This window comes from Podarcis filfolensis (genome assembly GCF_964270895.1).
Source record: "Podarcis filfolensis genome assembly, chromosome: 9".
Lineage (NCBI taxonomy): Eukaryota > Metazoa > Chordata > Lepidosauria > Squamata > Lacertidae > Podarcis > Podarcis filfolensis.
Genome location: NC_139610.1, coordinates 35,043,134 through 35,066,357, shown reverse-complemented (window position 1 = coordinate 35,066,357; position 23,224 = coordinate 35,043,134). Strand labels below are relative to the sequence as shown.

Below are 23,224 nucleotides of genomic sequence, written 5' to 3'. Positions count from 1 at the left end.
TCTGCAGAAGATGCACTCCTTTAGAACAGGTTCTTTCACCCCAAGTCACTGCAAAGTGACTGTCCAAAGCAGCATTTTGCAATAAACTAGCCCCACTCAAACATCCAGGGCATGCAATGATAATTCAGTGAATCGGGAGAACTCACTCAGCCTGCCTTTATTGTCATGCCTATGCTGGCTCCTCCCCAACGCTATCCACATGTTTAAGTTACAGATAGGTAGCCGTGTTGGTCTGCCATAGTCAAAACAAAAAAAATTTTTTCCTTCCAGTAGCACCTTAAAGACCAACTAAGTTAGTTCTTGGTATGAGCTTTCGTGTGCATGCACACGAAACATGCATGCACTTCTTCACATGTTTAAGAGCATGGCTGCATGGGGCAGGCTGCCAAGACATGTAAGCTCTCCCCATGAGTTAGAAACCTGAGCGCTCAGGGTTCCAGCTCACAGGGACAGCCTACTCATATCATACAGAGTCAGTAGTCTTTATACTGCGTCAGACCACTCACATTGTCTATTTTGAGTGGCAGGCTCTCCCAAGAGTTTTGTAGTCTTGCCTCCTGAGATCCTTTTAAGTGGAGATATCAGGGCTTAAACCTGGGGCTTACGGCCTGCAAAGCATTCGCTCTATTAGACAGCTGTTTAAAACAATCATGTTTAGATTCATCAAGCAAGCTTCCCCAGAACCACAGAGGCATCCTCTTCCCTTTCAAAATACGTTCTGAATTTGTGCAACAGCTCTCAGAAAAGCATAGGCATTTCTTCATCAATGTTGTATAGCAAGCCTCCTGCCTCATGCACATGATCTCCATCAAGGCCTCCCATAACCTCCAGCTAAATGAAAAGGTTTGCCTCACAGTAATTTATGTACTCCTATAATTTTGCATCTAATTACAAGCTTCCAAACCATATGCTATTTACACAGACAATTTTGTCATTTAGAGATGCAATCAGTCTGTGAGGGAGAGAGAGGGAGAGAGAGAATATAATTAAAAGTGCAAATGTAGAGACATTTCATAACTGTAGTACCCTAGAACTGCTTGCAACAGGGGAAAACATACCTTTGTAGTGAGCTTCAAAAAGAATGAAGATGATAAAGAAGGCTCCTCAGAGCACAAGAAATTCAGTAATCTGCTAGCAAAGGAGAAATGACAGCTCCAAGTCCAGCTCAGTTACTGTCCTGAATGCTAGTGCCATTGAAGCAACTCAGAGAACTGAGTGGTTCAAAGGGGACATTCTAGGAATGTAGTGCATGATCACATAGCAAAAGGGCAAAAGATCACAGTGAGGAATGGCATCTGCATTTTGTCACATTCCCAGGCTTCTTGTCAGGGAAATTTTAAGTCTGAGAAAATGTGTTAACAAACAGTAAAAGGTAAAGGACCCCTGGATGGTTAAGTCCAGTCAAAGGTGACTATGGGGTGCTGCGCTCATCTCGCTTGTCAAGCTGAGGGAGCTAGTGTTTGTCCACAGAAAGCTTTCTGCATCATGTGGCCAGCATGACTAAATTGCTTCTGGCACAACAGGACACTGTGACAAGTGCCAGAGCGCATGGAAACGCCATTTACTTTCCTGCCATAGCGGTACCAATTTATCTACTTGCACTGGTATGCTTTTGAACTGCTAGGTTGGCAAAAGCTGGGACAGAGCAACAGGAGCTCACCCCACCACCTGAATTTGAGCCGCCAACCTTCTGATCAGCAAGCCCCAGAGGCTCAGTGGTTTAGACACAGCGCCACCCAAGTCCCTGGACAAATAGCACAGAAGTCTGTTATAGGCTGTGGCCTGGTTCATGCATCGTGCTAAAACAAGCCTCAGGTTAGCATGAACACGTGAGCTTCGGGATGAGTGCACAGCAGCTTTGCTCCTCCCTGCCACCCCCCTTTATATAATTTTTTAAAATTGAAACTTTTCAAAATATAATAAAAAAATCAAACTAATCTAAATGAAAAGAAGGAACAGAGAGAGGGGGGAAGGAAGTTAACAACAAAAAACAGAGAGCCCTCTGTCAGAGGTAGATCTTAACCCTTGTCCCACACAAATCGGGGTGGACCATCCCAGCTCTCACCTGGGAACTTCCCTTTCTTCTCCCAGCCCCCCCCCCCGCCAAATATCTTCCATTCCCTGCCTCTCATGCAGGGTCCTTCATCAGATATCCATCACCTTCCTGTCAGTATCCTCATTAACCCTGAATAGAGGACATTAAAACAAACAAGTTCATGTTGAGCAAAGCAGCTACAAGCTCCTCTCTGGGAGCCTGGTGTTCACACCAAGCTAAAATTTGGCTGTGTGCATGAGGCCTGTGAAATTCACCAATGACTTGTTAGCAGTCTTGTAACAGTGCCGATTTCCCGCTGTAGAGATGTGCTGGATTTGTTCTTCCCAACATGTGATCATTGGCAATTGCCTCTCACAGTCCTATAACTGAAGACACAAAAATCGAAAGTGTTCCGACTTACTGGTCACATTTTCTACATATATGGAAATGGATATAATTAACTTCCAATCTATATACCTGCCAACATTTCACAGATGCACAGTTGTGGTTCTTTGTTAACTCCAACTTTCTTAATCATTGTGTTATACATTTTCCCCACTGTTTAAAAATGGAAGGAGAAGGCCACTATATTTCTAATTAGATTTCCTCGGGTGCAATTAAATACACTCATGGTAGCAGGAAAAGCACAGAACCTTTGCAGAGAGTGACATGCAGCCTCTTTCTCCATGAATTCAGAATGCAAGCCAAAACTATATCAGGTAAATTATGAGAAGCAAGGCTTTCATTACATTTTTCTACTGCTGTTAAAGCTGTTGAAACATCAGGTGTGACCTACATTCTGTAGGTGCATGCCATTCCCTTCCATGATTTGTAAACCTCTTTCTTGGTGGCAAACAGATCACCTCTACTTGTGTAGGTTCTGAAAGAGGCATGCTATCCCACACACGGTGGGGCCGACTGCAGACAGAGAGCCTTTATGGCAGATCACAGTGTGAACCAGCCTGCACCTAAAACTGAGATCTGTGACCTATTTTTTTGTTCAAATGTTTGCCATGGAAAGCCTGCACTGCAAAAACTAGTGGGCATGATCATTTATATACAAATTGGCAATAGCTGTCTGTTTATTGCTAAAAAAATTAAAAAGGCTGTATCAGGAGGACTTGTTTCCTCAAGGCATCACAACCAGATTTAAATGCTGTAGAATTAGTTTAACTTTAAAAGCCTTAATATACACACCTTCCCCTGAGACTCTAGCTGTTCTCCATAACAACATGATAGCCAATAAAGAAAAGGGAAATATTGTGCATAACGGTTAAGTATTTGACCTTATGTATTACCAGGAAAGACAGTGATTTAAGGTGGGCCATGTCTGAGGCACAGTTTACTAGTGGAAAGAAAACACTGAAGCTGGTTGCCTTGACAACGTGCCGCAGCGGTGCTGAAAATTAAAGGAAACATAGGCCTCTCTGTCATGGGAAAGGCTTGCAAAGCATCCACCAAATTAGGTTAAAAGAAAACTAATCCTACAGCAAATCAGTGTTACCTGTTCTAAGCAATATCAGCCATCACTTTTTATCATGATCCTTGTTATAAAACTGATGGGAAATCAGAGTGATTTATATAAGCCAATGGTAATAGGCAGAGCCACAACAACAACAATACATTATGGTGTTGAGAGCTCAAAAGTTTCTGATTTCTCCCAGGAAATTGTGCAGGTCACTAGAGGTTCTTTGTGGAACCTACAGGGAAAAGGAGAGACTTCAAAGAGGGACTAGTTTAATTTCTCAGCAGCATCTCCCATAGCTCTCCCTGCAGGGAATACTGCTTTCAAGAGCCAATACTGCACGGCATGGTTTTAAATAATGAGAGTAAATAAGAAAGATCAAAGTGAAGCTATGTTTTAAAACAAGACATCAATATCATTCAACAGCCTAGTTACTTTGTAGCTCACAGTACCCAAAGCCTAATTTGCTCTGTAAACACTGGATTCTGAAGCAGACTCACCAATATATCTGTGCATTCCTGTTTTATTTGCTACTTAAATATATTACTGACTTCAGGGCATTAATTGAATCCCGTTTCAAACAAAGCATCCTATCAAGCTATTTGAACCAAGGAGCCAGATATTTCAAATATCTTTGACAGAATCCTTTGATTGAAAGTATGTTGTTGTTATTGTTGTATGCCTTTCGGCAGGGAAAAAAATTAAAAGCCCCATTGATTTCAGCAGGACTTACTGCTATGTAATGGACTGCAGCTCTGGAATGAAAAGTAACTCTTGGCATAACACTACATACCTGTATAAATATAATGTTCCTAATTGGTTAACTGTGGTTAAACAAAAAGTATTATGGACTCCCTCCTCACCACCATCGTTCTTCCAGAAAACCAGTTCCTCCACCGTACCCATGTGTGACTAACTGCTTCCAATGCAGTCACATAGGTGGAACTAACTAGAGTTTCTATTTGGCTTCAGATCTGAAATAGCTTTCATTGGTTTTAGATAAGCTAAAGGGGAAACATGCCTAGTTTTAACCATGATTAATGCTGTCAATATGATTAAGCATGATTAGGCCCAGTTGAAGGAATTCCCCAAAGCTGAATTGGTTAAGATGTTACATCTGCCCAGGCAGTAAGCTGGTATCGTCAGGGCTGGCCCTCTCATCAGCTAAGTTGAGCCTCTTGTCTTGAGATGATGGCAAATTGATGCCCCCAATGCATTCACCACTGCCTCCTCCTGCCTGCAGGGCTACCAAGCACCAAGGCTTGCTTTCTCATGCTGCCTTCCAGGCTGTCTGGCCCCTGGTCGGTTGTCAAGTGGCTGATGACAGCTGCCTAGGACTTCAGGAATGCCAACACCAGTTTGCCACTGCAACAAATTGGTGGTGGACCTCCTAATGTGCTCTCTGGGTTACAACCTTTGCATTGACCTATTGTGGGCAAAGCTGCCCAGAGAGTGCCTGTTTAAAGTTTACTACTACTACTACTGTGAAACTTTAAACAGTATTTGCTGTTGCAGCCTGCCAACAAAGATTCTGAGATCACCTTACCCACAATGCCATGCTTTGGGAACAGACTCTTCTGTAGAGAGAAATATTGTGGGATGAGATGGCCCTGGATAGAAGGAAAAACAACTCAAAGATCCAAGAGTTCAAAGAGATGAAGCACCTTCCTTAGGAGGAAAGCTAATGTGCTTGGGCCTTTTTACTCTAGAAAAATATGATTGGGGAGGGGGCATTCTCAAGATTTATAAAATTATGAATGGTATGGGGAAATGGATAGGGAGGACTTTTTCCCCACTAACATTCTCAGTAGCCTGCCTGCCTCTAAGGTTTGGAAGGAATGTGGAGTTCTATGCATGTGCCAATGTATGTGCCTTGAATTTTACCCCACATGGCAGAAAGGTTGTGCTGGATAATCTCCAGCTGGCACAAGGCATAACTATGCTGGTAAAGTCCTTTGCTTCACCTTCCCAAACAGGGTTTAGGAGCAATCCTGTATGACCCAGTGGGTATAACTGAAAAGTGGGATTTCTAATTAATGTCTGACCCTAAAATATAAGCTAAAACATTGGGTGTAACTGTTAACTGGGAGAAAAATGCTTGCTCATGTAAGTCAGCTTTAAAAGCTATTGCGGATTTGGGGTTGTTTTTTGTCTATGAGTCAGCTGCCTGTGAAGTCAGGACGTCTGATACTGTTGCATTGCACTGCCCCCCAGAAATGAACCAGAAAGCCCTTGCAGACAGGGATCTCTGCGTGTACACAGCCATTCCTAAATTTCAAAATCTATGGGTCATCATAGAAAGGAAAGAAATATGCTCGTATTCACCCCTCCCAAAAGACTAAGAAAAACGGGAACAATGTGTTTCAAAAGAAATATAAACCTCAGAGACCAAATGTCTATAAATAAATAAAACCAAAGAATTAAATAGGCAAAGTCATTTGAAAAGTAGTCATAGCAAAAAGCTTTGGGGAAATCTCTGTTTGGAGATACATTACTGTGTTTATGTACATTTTAATTCTGTCATCCATTCCATATGGATCACAGTAGCATGTTGATTGCCTTTATATTTTTATCATGTTTCACGCTTCAGATACCAGATTAAATATACATCTGGTTCTCAGTTCTTTTTTAAAAGGGGGAAATAGTTTCTCTCAGGAGTGCAGAGATATCCCATGATGCAAGGAGGTCAACAAAAAACAACACTAAAACAAATGAATTGTATAATTTAGAATCTCTGCACTGCATTGCAAATCTACTTTCTAGTTTTCAAATAAAGAATGGGAAAACAAATTAAACTTCTTTAATAATGGTAATAAACATGGGAGAGGGGAAGATGATAATATACAGCAAGCACTTTTTCCTTTATAACCTTGCTCTTCCAATGCTGTCATGAGTGCTTGCTCAAGAGTACCCCTCTGCTTTTTGAAATGTGATTGGTAGGGACATGGAACAAAGGCTTTCCAGCTGCATTGTCCATGCTGTGTGACTCCCTATCCAAGATGGGCCAACTGGCCTTCTCTTTACCGGTGTTTGGTGTATTGTTATGAACTTTTGTTTTGCTGTGTCTTTGGATTGATTTGATTTCATGGAATTGTAGAGTTGGAAGGGACCCTGAGGATTATCTAGTCCAATCCCCCTGCAATGCAGGAATACGCAGCTGTCCCATATGGGGATCGAACTTGCAACCTTGGCATTATCAGCACCATGTTCTAACCAACTGAGCTATACTGCAAGGGTGACAACCAGCCTTTTGGCCACACACCATATTGAATGAAACGTAAATTTCACATTTGATCAAAACTGTACACTAAATGGAAATTTAAAGTTAGCATTTGATGAGTACATCTGATCAACATATATGAATTTGAAAGCTTAATGCTTCATAGAATTGCAGAACTACAAAGTTGGAAGGTACCATGGAGGCCCATCTAGACCAACCCACTGCAGTGCAGGAATCCTGCCCACAGCTGTCCCTGGGTGGGCTCAAACCAATGACCTTCTGGTTAACAGCCAGATGTGCTGACCCATTGCAGTTCATCAAAGGCCTCCTTTCTTATTTATCTATGAAAAGATTTATGTCTTTCAACCCCACTGAACCCTAAGGTATGCACAAAACATCGAGTTTGAAAACAATGAAACAAATAAATATAAAATCTATTAAATAATAGAAAGAAACGCAGACTCCGAAAATCACAGAGCAGCATGGGGAAAATACAGCAAGACAATGCTGGTTCACTACAGCTGCTTTTAAGACTTATCCAGACCCAGCTCCCTTTCATAGTTATTAAGGACAGATTTACCTGATGTCTTCAGCTTTGTTGAAATTAAATGAGATAGGCATGTATTGTTGGTTTGAAACATAAAAGCTCGGAATTTACATTTTCCCCCCATCCATCAATCATGCTAAAATAAGTTCCTTTTAATGGCAAGCCTGTATGTGTTGTAACTAGAAAAGCAGACGGTATGATAATAATCTGAGCTTAGATTCAATATAATTAACAGTTATAAGAGAGCAGCACTGGGAATGTTACAAGGATGTTATAATAAAGCCAATCACAGCAGAAACAAACTTCAGTAATCTGGGCACAAGAAATAGGATATGCAGCATTTCAGCTTTCATTTTCTGCTGCACACCTAGAATGTTTCTGTACAGTACCAGACACTGAACTTTCATGCAGAATTGATCTTTTTGGAAAGATATAGCTTTTCCCACTTTAAAACAGGAAATATTTTTAGGCCCCAAGGCTGAAAAATAAAATGATCCAACCTGTAACACCAGGGAAATGTGATCCTGGCAAAGTGCTTTTGAAATTAATAAAATTAATTTTAAAAGTGTGTTTCTGGAGGGTTGTCCCAATGACCCTGCTCCAGAAACAGTTACCCTTGCCAAACACAGAGACCTCATCGATTTCAGCTGTATTGAGATGTGACCAACTGTGGCCAATGCCTTCTGAAGAATATCTTTTCAAGAAGTGAAGAGGCATTTGGGTTTTGCAGGGATCTCTAAGTTTTGGACTTGGAGTATGGTGGTATCAAGCAGTTAATTAAAACCTTTCAACTATAAGTAGCTCCCCCACCCAAATTAAAATCCACAAAAAGGGTACAGTATAATCATGTTATTGTGTGCATGGCAGGGTCTTTTCAGGGTACAATTCAGATGCCAGGCTCTTCCTTCCAGAGGGAGAGGGAAGATAAAACGGCAGATGAATTTTGAAAGTTGGCTACTATTCCACTATAGAACTAAATTGTGATCCCAATTACAATCTGAATTTGTAAAGAATTGTGGCTCTTTCAAAGTTAACTATGTCTGGGTCTGATGGTAAAGAACAAAAAGTGTTTCTGTACTGTAGCACTTAATACTGTTAAGTTGATGATCAGAATAGTAAATAAAACGTCATAGGCTTCATAGACACTTATTAGAAACAGAGTTCAAATCATGGCAGCTTCACATCTTCCAGCACAAAATATTTATCATACAAGGATTTGTTTCATATTCAGTTTCAGATTTGATTCAGATTCTACTGTTGAAGAAATATCTCTTCCAGAAGGGAGCTGGATGTATGACTAGCTGGCCAAAAATGCAGACCAAAGCGCAGGGACACAGTGAACAAATGTGCAAAAATTATTGTCACCAAACCAGTCAGTGAAAATTTAATCAACAATTGCAAGGGGTGAAGAGTGAGAGGAGCCAGTAATGACTTAGATAAAACTTAAATTGTCTGTATTAAATCCTACCATTAGTTGCATACATGTCACAGATTCCAGGAATTCACCTTCCTTCCTTCTTTTACTAATGTCAAAAGTGAAAAGGGACTTAGACACAGTCAGTTATGACAATTACTTTCTGGCACTCTTATATTAAATAATAACAATAACATACTAATTTTCATCACCAGCATAAAGCTTTTGGGACTGAGGGATGATAGTGGTGGTGGTGGTGGTGGTGGTGGTGGTGGTGTGTGTGTGTGTGTGTGTGTGTGTGTGTGTGTGTGTGTTAGTAATCTGTAGCACCACAGCAAACTCTTTCTTTTCAGACAATGTTTGGATTGGGCCAAGAATGTGATTCTGCAAGTCACTTATCAACTTCAGGTCCCTTTTTGAAACAAATGGATAGATATCTTTTGGGGAACCAAAAGAAAAGGAAGCAAGCAGAGGAACAGGGAAGTGTGCTCCCTGGTGCAGAAAAATGTGGTTATAGGATTATGCTACATGTAACAAGTCAGTGAATAACAGGGTCAGCCGAATACATTTTGCTGCCTGAGGCAAAGAACAAAGTAGTATCCCCCCACTTCTACTCCATGTACAGAAGCTGAATAGACAGGCAGTTGAGTCTAGTGATGGGATAGTGTCCTGCAATTGTGTGAAAGGTGCCTCACAGGCCACAAATCACACACACACACACACACACACACACACACACACACACACACACGAACACACACACACACACACACAAAATATCCCAGAGCCGTTCCATGGCTTTAAAAATGCTGCAACTGCACACAAGCACAGACAAAGCACAGAATGTGGCTTCCTAATATATTTCTTGCACTTTGCTCTTTCTTCTTGCTTTTTAAAGTGCAGTTCTAGCACTTCTGGTTTAGAAGATATGTTCAAAGGTATATTGGCAACAACGCCCGGTGAAATCTCAAAAACTGGCAGGGTTGCTGAGTAAGTTTTCCAGGGTTGGAATGCAAAGATTTGCAAAGTGTACACTGGTTGCAACATTGTATTTTTGGTTCACATAATTTCGGTTACCATAGTGCCAAAATCTGTGCAGTGTCTCAATAGTCCTGAGTCCTTCACACACAGAATATCAACAAACCACACTTATGCATACCATGGATAGGGAGCACCATGATTTATCCAGCCAAAAAAGCAGCCTGGCATTTGCTCTAGGGTGAAGGGAGCACTGAGGAAGAAGGGAGGGCAAATCCCATGTGAGCCCTGCCCTCCCTCTGGAAGGCAGCTAAATGTGCAGTGATATCAATAGGTTCTTGTGTCTTGAGCCATTTTCCATATCCGCTCCACTTCCCAGTGGGGATGAGTTGTGGTGGACCGCGTGGCCACCCACTCCCCACCGGGGACGGGGGACTTTGTCCCCTGTTGCCCGGGGATCCCAGCCATGTCAGAGCTCGAGTTGGTACGCATCGACAGGGCTCCCCCTACTGGTGGTTTACCCTTACCGAACTTCCTGTGCAGCGGGCAGGAGTCAGATATAGTCGGGTCCAATCAATGCCTAAGCCAATACCACTCACATTCTGTAATTCAATAAAGTTGTGGCCAAATTTGCCCAATAACATAAACCTAATATCTGTGTCCTTGTGTGAGTTATTTCCCAATGAAGGGGTGGTTGCGGGGTCTTGACACACAAATTGTAGCTATAGGGTCTCCCTAAGAGGGTGCCTCCTTATTGAACCGTATCTATACATTTAAAAGCCCCCCACTGCAAGAATCCAGGGAACTGGAATTTGTTAAGGGGGCTGGTAATTTCAGTTCTAATAAACAACAGTTCCCAGGAATCGGGGCGGGTGGGGCAGGGATGCCTTGAATGTGCTTTAAATATAAGTTGCCTATGCAGCCCTAGTGCAAGTCTAAGTGCACTTGAATGGGGCTATTTTTTACCTTTTCAAGTATACTGTAAGATACAGGGGGGAACAGGGTTCCTTGATCTGGAACAGGCGAAGGATGCTAATCACTAAGATTAATCTACTGCCCCATTTACTACCATTGTTACACCCTGATGTTAAGATCTTTGTGGCATATTGTGAGCTTTATGGAGTCTTATAGGCTGGACTTCCAGCTACAAGAATTCTCAGGTTAGGACTGTGAGGGCTGTCCTGTAAAATTATGAACATTTGGTAGCAATATAAAGCTAACTATTCAAGTCTATGCAACACTTTCACCAGTACAAAGGGTATATGAATATTGTCTGTAAAATTTACTGACCCCAACAACAAGAAGGTATAGCAAGGACTGAGGAGTTTTTTAATGGCTCTGCGATTCCAGAAGGTGTGACATAGTGCATTTTTGTCTGAAAATGCTTCTCTGTTTTCTCGCATTACTCCGTATGTAGAAATAATGCAATGGTAGCCAAGAAAAACCTGCTATGTTCCTGTTAAAATGACCTGTAGAAGTTGGAAGCAAACTCTTACTGATTTCATTGTGAACAGCTTCTCACCTACTCTAATGGTTCTGACAACATTCTTGTGAGTCTGCACTATGAAGGGGAAGAGGAAGAAGGTGCATAATGGTTTATATATCTGTTATGTTCAAATGACTGAGTGGGATTAGTGAAGAGTTCAGAAAGATTACTGAGATAAATCGGGGACATCAGAAATTACCGAAGGTTCAGATTTCAGCTTGTGCAAACTGTCATGGCTGTTAATGTATACATAACTATTAGTGTAGAACATATTAAGGGCTGATCAATATATGGACCCCTTGAGTTCTGCCTCTGCAGGGACAAGCAAAAACACTTGGTTTATAATCAAGCTTCCATTAATTCTGTAACAAGAGAGAAGAGCAATTTCACACAAGATAGAAGCTGTAGATTATTTGGCAGAAAGATATAACAGGGTCTGTTTGAATTCTGTGATAAATAAAAATAAATAAATTCATAATTCTGAGCCGAAGTCTACATTCTGCAACATGAAAAGCAGAATTTTGCAAACTATATATTATTTTTAAGATTTCCCCTCTCATTGTTCTCCTTCTACCAGTCACACAGATAGGAAGCTTTATTGTTTACTGAAGCTGCCCACTCTGACCACTGGAAACCTCAAGCAAGTCCTTTGGCTTCTGACATTTCAGTAGCTATTGCTCACACACTTTCAAGCATATTTTGCAATAAAAGAACTAGAGACATGCTTTTTTAAACATTAAAGCCAGGAAACTTGGGGATCTTGATCTATTATTCCTGGTGAATAACACATACAGCTGCTTTTCTGGTCATCTATGGAATTATGGTATACATACGGCGTGTGTGTGTGTGTGTGTAAGCAAACCTTTTACTAGCTTTTTGGTGTGTCTTAACTCTGCAAAGTGCATAATTATTTTCATAAAATAATTTTCATATATTTTATTAATTCAAGTAAGCAAGAACCTGCCATTTGCAAACTTTGGAATTTGGCGAGAAACTTTGGAAGTCGAATTCAAAAACTGGAGAAATAGTGCTGATGTGGAAACCCTCAAATAAATATGTGATTTCTGAAAGCCAAGGGATCAGTCTGTCCTCTTGAGGATTATCCTATGGATGAATGATATCTGGTAATGGTAGCAATGTAATTAACAAGAATAATCATGTGTATGACTTTTAGATAATAATGTTACAGACTCACTGTACAGTATGCTGCGAACAGGATAGAGTGGAGGACGGGACACAGGTGTGCTTGGCAAGGAGTTAAAAGGTTAGGAGTAAAATGAAAAAAGAGTGAGGAACAGGGCCAAGGACAGTGGACTGAAGGCAGAGGGCCCAAAGCAATGGCTGGGGGATGGGTCAGTTATATGAAGCCAGCTGCATATAAGGAAACTGGATACATCTAGGGATAAAGGTAAAGGTAAAGGGACCCCTGACCATTAGGTCCAGTCGTGACTGACTCTGGGGTTGCGGCGCTCATCTCGCTTTACTGGCCGAGGGAGCCGGCGTACGGCTTCCGGGTCATGTGGCCAGCATGACTAAGCCGCTTCTGGTGAACCAGAGCAGCGCACGGAAACGCCGTTTACCTTCCCGCTGGAGTGGTACCTATTTATCTACTTGCACTCTGACGTGCTTTCGAACTGCTAGGTTGGCAGGAGCAGGGACCGAGCAATGGGAGCTCACCCCGTCACGGGGATTTGAACCAGGGACCTTCTGATCAGCAAGTCCTAGGCTCTGTGGTTTAACCCACAGCGCCACCCGCATCCCTACATCTAGGGATACAATGTGGCAAAACTGAGTAGACCATCCAACTTGGGACCATGGGCCAAGGACTCCAAAATAATTGAACTGGTGTGATTTGAAAATGAGGGAGACTTGACTTTTCCACAACGATTTCAGCAAAGCAGCAACTGACTGTGCAAGATTTGTCATGTGTACTTGATTAGCTTAATACAGAGTCTCAATCAAGGCAACCGGAAATGAGCAACCTCAGAAACTGTAATACAATGCTTTGTATTAAGCATATGCATAAGAAATATGCATCGTAATATTCCAGCAGAAGGAAATTAAAACAAATAGCAGTTATAAGATGACAAAGCTGAAATACGAGAATTGATACAGCACAAGATTGATGGTGTTGTAAAATACACACTCACAGAGCTGCATGCATCAAACAAAGCAGAAGAAAGGATGACCTAGACTGGAAATGTTAACTTCAGCTTTGGCAGCTCACATCGGATGGATTTAATTCTTAGCACCGTACCTTTCGAAGAGGCTTGAGCTTGGTCTCCATTATGAAGTCATACTTGCAGAGTTCACAGCAGCGTGTGTCTGAACTCTTAATCCATTGATGCAGACAGGCCTGATGAACAAAACGCAGGGTCCCTGTGCAGCGACACGGTGTGATGAGGGGGCTTTCGTCATCTCCCTCACAGTGACAGATCCTGACAGGAAGGACAGCAACAACGAGTGAGCAAAGGTAGAGTTTATTTGCACTGCCTTTCATACCAAGGGTTGACATTCAAAACACTCTGAAAGTGCTCAACCTTTGAGATTAGATCTGAGAAATGTATTCCTTTTCCTGTTTGTTGCTTAGTTACTATATGTTCCATTTTTAGCATTACTCAGACATGGAAACATACAAGGTTTCCCCAATGACACATATCAAACTCTCCTTCTCCCACCTTAATATTTTAATATAATATGGCTAATTGAACCCAGCAGCTCTGGGCTTGTATGCTCCTTCTTGCATGGCAATTCCATGCTTCCTACTTTGGTTCGCAATCAAACCATAGTTTAATTTGCTGGCTCAGAGAAATGGTTAAGTGTTGTTTTTTGTAAACTAGAATAGGAACTACTGTGCATAGCATCACTGTGCATGATTGAGATGGGGTAATAGGAGGGAATATGTTGGCCCAAGGCTCCTGACAGCTTGTTCATGGAACCTGATTTTGATGTTCCACTGTGTTCAATAGGATTTACTCCCTAGGACCAAAGGCTAACTCTCCCACTTAGATAAATGGTACCTAGATGTGTCCTTAACTGGACTGAATCCTGCCTACTGATGAAAATTAAGTTCAACACTTTTAAACATAGTTTACACTAGAATTCTATGCATGCTTACTTGGAATTAAGCATTAACTGTGTTCAATGGTATTTGCTGTCATGCAAGTGCGTACAGGATTGCAGTTTATGGCTCTTGAAATTCCAACGCATATCGTAGTCATACGAAGGAAATGCAATCTGCATCTCATCTAGTTTTGTGCTGAAGTTGCAACAGCTCTGAGTAAGATGGAATCACCTTCAAAGATGGGCTATTTTCACTCAAAAATGTAAATGACTGCAACTGTAAATGTGTATCCAGTTTTAATTTAGGGGGAAAGTATGGCCCAACTATTTGGTTGTGGTCCTGTAGAAGTGCATAGGTTCAACTGACAGTGAGTATTGTGTGGTGGTTAGTGTTAAACCAAGACCTAGGAGATCAGGGTTGAAATCCCAACACAGCCATAAAGCCCAACACTACCTCCCAGGATTACTGTCAGGAAAAAACAGGGATGAGGAGAACTATGTGCACCACCTTGACCTGCTTGGAGGAAAGTTGGGATATAAATATAGTAAAATATAAATATATGGGATTTATGAACAAGTAACCATGGACACAATCCAGTTCTCATGAGCTCAGTAAATGGACTAGGTGGTATTTAGCGGGGGGGGGGGGGGAGGGAAAAGAGAGACCAACAAGTTCCCACATGGCCCTAGCCAAATCCATTACTACCCACCCCATCGACAGTGCCTCATCCTTTAGAAATAACTTACCGAAAAGTGGGGAAAGAGGGAAGCAAGTTTTCCTTGGCATACTAATGCATTTTCTGATTGATCCTGTTCCTTGAGGGCAGCATTGAAAGAAACAGTTTCCTGTCTGGAAACTGTTTCCTTCAATGGTAGGAAACACTATGAAGCCCATGTAAGATCAACACATAAATCCATCATCAATCTACATAGGGGTTTCACTCTGTTTCCTACATAGAAAGTGTTTCCAGTGCAGGAAATCTGTAATGTGTGAAGCAACCCTGAGTAAAAAAAAGAATAGTGATATGTAAGGCAGTAACACCCCTAGCAGCTAATTAACTTTTGTGAGTGTCCTCATGATTTCGCCGGTGCTCCAATAGCAATTTCTAAGTCATACCCTTTGCCAGTTTAGATAAAACTTTTATCTCACTGTAAAACATTACACGAAGAGAGCAACATCATTTTCTTTTTAAATTAAAGCCATTTCCCAAAGGGGAAACACAGAGCTTTGTTCATTTTAATCCCAGCTATATATAATTTATTTTACAGACTTCAGTGTTTAAGCCATTTAGAATTTAGACAAATAAATTGGGTACCCAGGAGTCCTTTTCAACCACTGTCAGAATTGTTTTGAATTTTAACAGCTAAAATATCAACCTAAAATTCCACTGGGATAGACAAATAAAATGACACAGCCACTTTGAACACACAATGATTCTTCAACAGAAACACTTAACACAAAACACTGAGTGAATTATAAATTAAAAACGTGTAATGAGAATATTGAGTGCTGTGGCAATAGAAATAATGTCCAGAGGAAATGATTATGGAAACAGCTTTAAACATATTAAGTGCTCTTGTCTTCTGTTTGTTTTTGCTCTGTTTGTAATTTATTTCCCTATAAAAAGATTGGTTGATAATGATGGGTTTGCCTAAGGACGGAGAGAATAAATATGTCTGTGCACGGATGGAGCATGCGAAGGATAGTGGGAGAGCTTGAACCGCTCTGTGTCCTCTTGACGAGTTCCTTCCCCACCATTACTGAAGACTTGATGTAGCCAGAGCTACAGAACCAGGCTGCTTCTGTGCATCAGGTTGTATAAATAAATGCCCTCTTTGTATGCATCAATAAGAAATGTTGGGAAGGTTACAGCTACCATGCTTCCTCCACTGTTTGCAGTTCAATGCTGGACGTATACCAACCCTAAGAGCAGGGAAAATAAATACTATACAAGGAGTCATGCCACTGTGCCAGCAGCTACTGCTTCTAGAGAGAATTTGCTTGGGTGTCACCCGCTGAAAAGGGTAACATATGGTTACCAGATTTTTTCAATGAATCCGGGGACACTTTTTTTTTTTTAGCTGAATAGCAACAGGGAGTCAGTAGTGGGGATGGTGAGGCAAAAGACCCTGGGCCCAAGCACACATGCATATTGTATAAAGGTGCAAAGCCCTTCTTTTCGCCCTTTGTGAAACATAAGCTTCATCCTGTCGGTATCTGCTCACAACATTCTTGTGTGTGTATTCTTAAGCCCTCAACCAATATGTAATTGATTACTGTTTTAAAAACGCATTGTTTTGCTCCTTCCTTTACACAGAAATGACTGGTGTGGAATAATTATGTAATTAATTAATTTCATAACTCACATAAATAAATAAATAAATATGTAAATTATATCAAACAGCATTTAGCAGGAAGAATAACAGTACTTGGTAGACATGGAAACAGCAGGTTGTGATGAAGATGGGTCAGAACAAAAACCACTATCTTCTTACACTCCTGTTTTGGAGTTTGCTTAACACTTAGTGTAATGGTTCTAGGGGCTGCTCGTGCGTAAGCCGGTGCTTATCTCCCCGGCTGGGTGCAAACACCTGGCTGGGTTGCCAAAGTGAACCTTTTCTGTCCGGACAGCCACTCACCCGTGGCTGACTCAATTGCTGGCAGAATCCGTCAGTGGGCGTTTCTTAAACTTCTTCCAGCAAAGAAGCTCTTTGACACCTAGTCTCCTCCTACTCTCTCTGCGCGAAAGCCTTCTGCGCAAGGAGGGCGTGGGCAACGGAGGACCCCTACTCTCCCCGCTGGTCCCAGGCAAGGAGTCATGGGACCGCCTCGCCGCTTCCCCCATCTGCCCCCCTTCTCCACTAGTGCTACGCTGATTCTCTTCCCCAGAAGATGGGCTGCTTCTCCCGATCCCTGGACGCTCTCTGGAATTCCCTCTGGCTTTTGCTCTCTCACTCCGGCACTGATGGCAGTTCCCTGACACTTAGCAATGGGATTAAAGCTGGCTATTTTTTATTTATTTTTTTGAAAAAAAGAAGAATGGATGAAATCCATGTCTGAACACAGAAGTATAACAGAACTCTGAACATAATCACGAAGGATCTCAAAACAAGAAAAAGGCATTCAGCTATTTTTGGTGACCTGATCTCGGGCTTTTGCTTGGACGTTTCCCATGCATGAAGTTCCTTTGCCACATGCCTTGATAAACTATGAAGTCATAAGGTTATAACAATAGCCTGCTGGATCAGGTCAGAGGCCTATCTAGTCCAGAATACTGTTCCTGCATTGGTCAGTCATATGCCCATGCTAAGCCTGCAAGCAGGGTCTGGGTGCAACTCTTCTCATCTGCAATTCCCATTAACTGGTATCATCTCTGACAGTAAAGGAAGAACATAGTCATTGTGGCTAGTAGACACTTTCACAGAGAATCAGACTAACTAACCGGTTTCCTGTTTTATCCAAACTGGGAAGCTACGGTTAACACCAAAATGTTAAAAACCAATTTGAAGTTGGTTAATGATCCTGGCTTCTTTTGAAGCTGGAAGCATAATCAGAGACCTGGCTTATCAAGGGATACCACTAAGGAAGGACAGAAGGGCAAAAGACCTTTTCATTTCTCATTATTAAGATGAGAACAATTATCCAAATGTAGCCTCTATGGCCTAATACCTGTGAACCACAGCATTTTGGTTTCAGTTACATGAACATTGTACTTGAACATTTCCACCCCTATCGTTCAGCCTGGACACTGAGATCCAGCTCTGAGGGCCTTCTGGCAGTTTCCTTCACTCAAGAAGTGAAGTTACAGGGAACAAGGCAGAGTAGTCATGCCTGTCCTGTGGAACACCTCCTGTCAGACGTCAAGGAGATAAACAACTACCTGGCTTTTAGAAGACATTTTAAGGCAGCCCTGTATAGGGAAGTTTTTAATGTTTGATGTTTTACTGTGGTTTCATAGTTTGTTGGAAGCCACCCAGAGTGGCTGGGGAACCCAGTCAGCTGGGCAGCATGTAAATTAAAATACATATAATATTATTGTTATTATTATTATTATTATCCCCCTTCTGTTTCATGTGCATGCCAGACAACTGTTGTAGGGTGGAGATTTAACCTGTCACCATGATCTTCAAGTCACCAGTCTATGAAGTAATGAAACTGTTTCATCATTTTATATTCTGTTCTTTTTTTATAAAATGGTTGCTTTCTTTTTTTAGAGTGTGTTCTAAGCCAAAAGGTTCAAAGTTAAGAGGAGGGTCAAAAGTTAATTTGGCAGTTAAGAGGAAAATGAAGCCTCAAGATAAAAGGAGGGTGGGCAGCCTAACCAATTAGGGGAATTGGACTCTATCCTCCCCCCAGTTGAAATAATGTATTTAAGCAGGGAGTTGAAGCAAATTAGACAAAATAAAAGCTGAACTATAAAGTTATAAAATACGCTTGCAGCACTGTATAAGAAAGAAGCCATGACAGAAGGCCACAAATGGAACCAGAAACAGAATTCTGAGAGAACTGGTTAAGTATTGGCTTAGTGAGGCAAGCAGCCTAGTATACGTTTAGCTGGATGCTTAATTTGCTCTAATGGGGAACTGATTAAACTATTTTTAAAGTTTTAATCTTAAAGATCCTCTTTAAAAAAACGGCTGACTTGCCAGTCTGCTTTGGTAAAAACCACATTTGTTTGCATTTAAATATGGCTGCTATCTTCTTATTCATGCCATACTTAATTGCCTTCTCACTCCACCCAGTATTGAGAGCTGGCTTGGCCAGTTTGAAAAAGAGGCTTGATTAGTAGAGACAGCGGTGGAAAAGGATATCTGCTTGGTGGCAAAGGCAAAGTTAGCAAAGAGGAGGAACTGTGTTTGCTGGCTTGCCTTCCTTCCTTCACTTTCAAAGTGCAGGCTAAACCTCATGCTGTCACAAATTCCCGTTTCAGGTATTTGAATAAGAAGGGGGAGGGAAATAGGGCAGATTGTTCTAAAGTGTATGTGTATGTTTGAAAAAAAGAAAAGGGTGGAAGATCAGATCCTGTATACTACAAAATCTTAAGGGTAAACAGCTGATTCAAGCAGGGCTAAGAGAAATTGTGTTTTAAAAAAGCACACCAAAATTGACTAATTTCCTCCCAATGTGAAGTAGCTCTAAATGAGTTCCTCCTCACTATACATACATCAGCAACATATTTTATGATGACAGAAGTATAGCCTGACTCAGTAGATGACTGAAAAGCATCACCTGTTGATCCAGTCACTTTGTTCTCAGATACAACAAATTTGCATTCACAAAGTACATGTAACATACGGAAAGGCCTTTATGGAAGACAAATCCCTTTCACCTGACCCCTACAACTAAGTTTGGAAAATATCAGACCAGTTAAACAAATACACTGAGATGGCAAATACAGCAGCAGAATTCTCAACTCTGTTCCACAGCAGATCCAGTTGACATAGTATATTTGGACTTTCAAAAAGCTTTTGATAAAGTACATCACTAAAGACTCCTTAGTAAGCTTAGCAGACGTGGGATAAGACATGGGTAGGCAAACTAAGGCCCAGGGGCCAGATCTGACCCAATTGCCTTCTAAATCCAGCCCACAGACGGTCAGGGAATCAGCATGTTTTTACATGGGTAGAATGTGACCTTTTATTTAAAATGCATCTCTGGGTTATTTGTGGGGCATAGGAATTCGTTCATCCCACCCCCAATATAGTCTGGCCCCCCACAAGGTCTGAGGGACTGTGGACCGGCCCCCTGCTGAAAAAGTTTGTTGACCCCTGGGATATGAGGAGAGGTCCTCTTGTGGATCAGGAACTAAATAAGCAAAAGGAAGTAGATAGTAGGAATATATGGTTAGTTCTCCTGATGGAGGGATGTAGAAAGTGACGCCCCTCCAAGGACAGATACTTTTAATTCATGGATACAGCACAGAGTCAATTCCTGGAATAGCCAGGCTAGTTTCCTGGTGAGGTAATGACCCTTTAAGTATGGGCCATTAAGAGAACAGTCTCCAAGGGCTTTTAAAAAGGATTGGATGATTGTGCCTATTAGCCAGAATGGTTATTTCCACCTCCACTGTCAGAAGCCAGTATGGCTCTGAATACCAGTTGCTGGAAATCACAAGTGTGCAGAGTGCTGTTGCAAAAGCTATATTCTCTGCTACTGAGCTGCCAGTATCTGGCAAGATACAGTATTGAGCTGCCAATACGTGGGTCCATTATACCCAGCTGGAACCATCTGAGCAAGCAGTGGTTCTCTAATCCAACTGCGCAGCTTTCAGGTGGCTCTGCTGGATTTCAAGATAGCCACTTGTCCCAAGTATGTCGCAGCAGTAGCACCATTGTTCAAAAGGTTAGTGGTAGATTATGTGCAGTTCTGCATTAACCACTTAACAGTATAAATAAAATATGGTTGACGATGAGGGACAATCATTAATTGATGCGGGACTAAGTTCTGCATCCAGCACTCTTTTCACATCCACAGATTAGTTAATTGATTGATCAGTTTTACTGAAAGGTAGCAACAACAGGAAGAAGCAGATGCAATGGGACTGTTGCCACAGTCTATTTAAAAAAGGTTGTTTCCTGGACTCCTGACACTTTACCTGTCTTTTTAAGAAGTATGCGTACCCTTTTAGTTTTGGTATGCAAGTTAAATTACCCAATGTTCAAATGAGACAGTGTAGTAGATAATCTCTCTTTTCTCAATGAATATTTTATTGCATTTTTTCCCTTCTTTTCGAAAAAAATGATGACTATCAGAAAACGGACTACAAATTGGCTTTTGACTCAATGCAGGAATGTATCTTTCACTAAAGTAAAAACAGGAAAGCCTGTTTTTAGCTGAATCAGTATTATTGGGTCATAAATCTCTCCTACTTGTTCTCTGATAGTTTAACAAGTAAGATAGCTTACTGGTGATAAAAATTAGCATGCAGCAGTTTTTGCAGCATTTACTCTACATGTACTTACTACCTCTCGGTGTGATACATTTAGGAATGATTACAAGATATATATCACTGTCTTGGAGAGCTCAGTTTGTGTGCCAGCATGGAAAAATAGTAGTCTAATTTTCATTACAGCTGAAGAGACAGAAAACATAAACGGAGGCCTGCTGGATAAGACCAAAGGCCCATCCGACCCACCACACTGCTCTTACAACGACCATAGACAAATGCCTATGGGAAGTCTGCAAACAGGATGTGAATGCAAGATGTGATGTTGTCATGCAACACAAACACATGCTCCAGGAAGGTTGGCCAATCATAGCTTCCAGGTTTGTGATACCCATCACCTCAGGAGCATAGCTGTCAACTTACAGATTTGAAAATAAGGGACCAGCAGCCTCGAAAATAAGGGATCAGCAGCCAAAGTAAGGGATTTTCCAGGCACAGGTATGTTCAACTTCTGAGCCCCACTGAGCCAAAGGCAGAAAGCCTAGCCAGCAGCCAAACGAAGCCTCAACAATAAGGGACAGCAGCGGGACATGGCGCTGGGATAAGGGACTGTCCTGCCAAATAAGGGACGCTTGACAGCTATGCTCAGGAGTCATCATTGATTCAACTTTTTATACACAATGATTATTTCTATTCCAGTCCATCAATATATGGCCCAGTCAAGTCCTCACTATATATGAGGTCCAGATGATATTAGTTGCACACTTCCGGTAGACATTACTATATTTACACTATGGTAGATTACAGCTGTGACACAATTAGGTACACAGGCTGATGCATGCAACTAAATCTGTCGGCTCATAAAACACATTTTAAACCAATCTCCATGAAATGCAAAATCCCCACAGAACTCTGCTTTGTGAATGAGTCCCTCGTGGCTGTATCTCCAAGGCCCACATAACTGCCCCTTTTTTAAAAAAATCACATTGCCCAAAAAGGTGCACATGGTCTGAGTTATAAAAACAAAGTCATGCTTCACTTGGTAGGCTTTGATCATGCCTATGTTTTGGTGGTAGGGAGAAGACAGGCTAAGATCTACAACAGGATCTGCTGCCCCTGTGATCCTGCTGCCTGAGGCAGTCGCTTCATCTTGCCTCATAGGTGAGTCAGCCCTGAGCTAGAGCATAATTGCTTGCAGTCTGAGGGAAAAGGAAAGCTGATTCTAGCGCAGGCACTATTGTTAAGATATATCAGGCAACTGTTTTTCCTTTATATAAAGTAGTTCTAACTGATTGATATTTTCACATTTGCCAAATTCCTATATTTCGAAGGCAACTGGTGCAATCTCTACATCCAAAAAGTAACAGCTGATTTTGAGCCTTATCCACTTATATGACTCAAAACATTTCCTCATTTCAATTCCACTTATGCACACTTCTGCCTAGGTCATCACAAAAGAAAGCCAGCAGATCTTTTGGCAACATGTAAGGACCAGTCACACAATAATTACGTGGACCATTTACCCAAGTCTAACAGAATTAATGAACTTTATATATTTTTTGCGGCATGATAAGGGAGTAAAACAGGGATCTTGTGATATCTGCTGCTGTTGCTTTTCAGTGGATTTTAATGTTGCTTATTATTTGATTAAATTTATTTTTTTTGAAATTGCATTAAATTACTGAAAGCTGCCTTGAGTAGTACATGGGGACTAGAAAGGTGGGATAGAATTTTATTTTATTTTTTTAGAATAAATAAAACTGGAGGAAAGCTTATTCTCACAAATCTCCAACAGTAACTAACTGGATCAGGGGCAAAAGACCATCCAGTCCAGCATCCTGTTCTAACAGTTGCCTATGAGAATTTTGCAAGCAGCAGCTGACTGCAATCGTACTCTTCCCCCTTCTGATTCCCAGGAACTGTTATTCAGAAGCATATTGCCTCTTACAGTGGAGGCAGAACTGTAGCTATCATGCCTATGTTCATATTATTATATAGGCATGATAACTTGCATAGTGCTACTTAAAACTATAGATTGATGACTTAAGCCTAGGAAAGTTGGTATTATCATATATAGGTTATAATTCATATCATCAGGAGAACATATACTTTTCAATGCAATAGTGTTC

General features: G+C 41.4%; 1 protein-coding gene across 5 annotated transcripts in view; it reads right to left on the bottom strand.

Annotated features, from left to right (window-relative positions):
* MARCHF1 (membrane associated ring-CH-type finger 1) overlaps window positions 1-23,224 on the bottom strand; it is a 114,415-nt gene that overhangs the window by 9,498 nt on the left and 81,693 nt on the right. For all 5 annotated transcript variants that reach the window (XM_083631345.1, XM_083631342.1, XM_083631343.1 and 2 more), the window contains one exon: window positions 13,403-13,583. In XM_083631345.1, coding sequence (XP_083487471.1) covers window positions 13,403-13,583 — 181 coding nt within the window. The remainder of the gene's footprint in view (window positions 1-13,402; window positions 13,584-23,224) is intronic.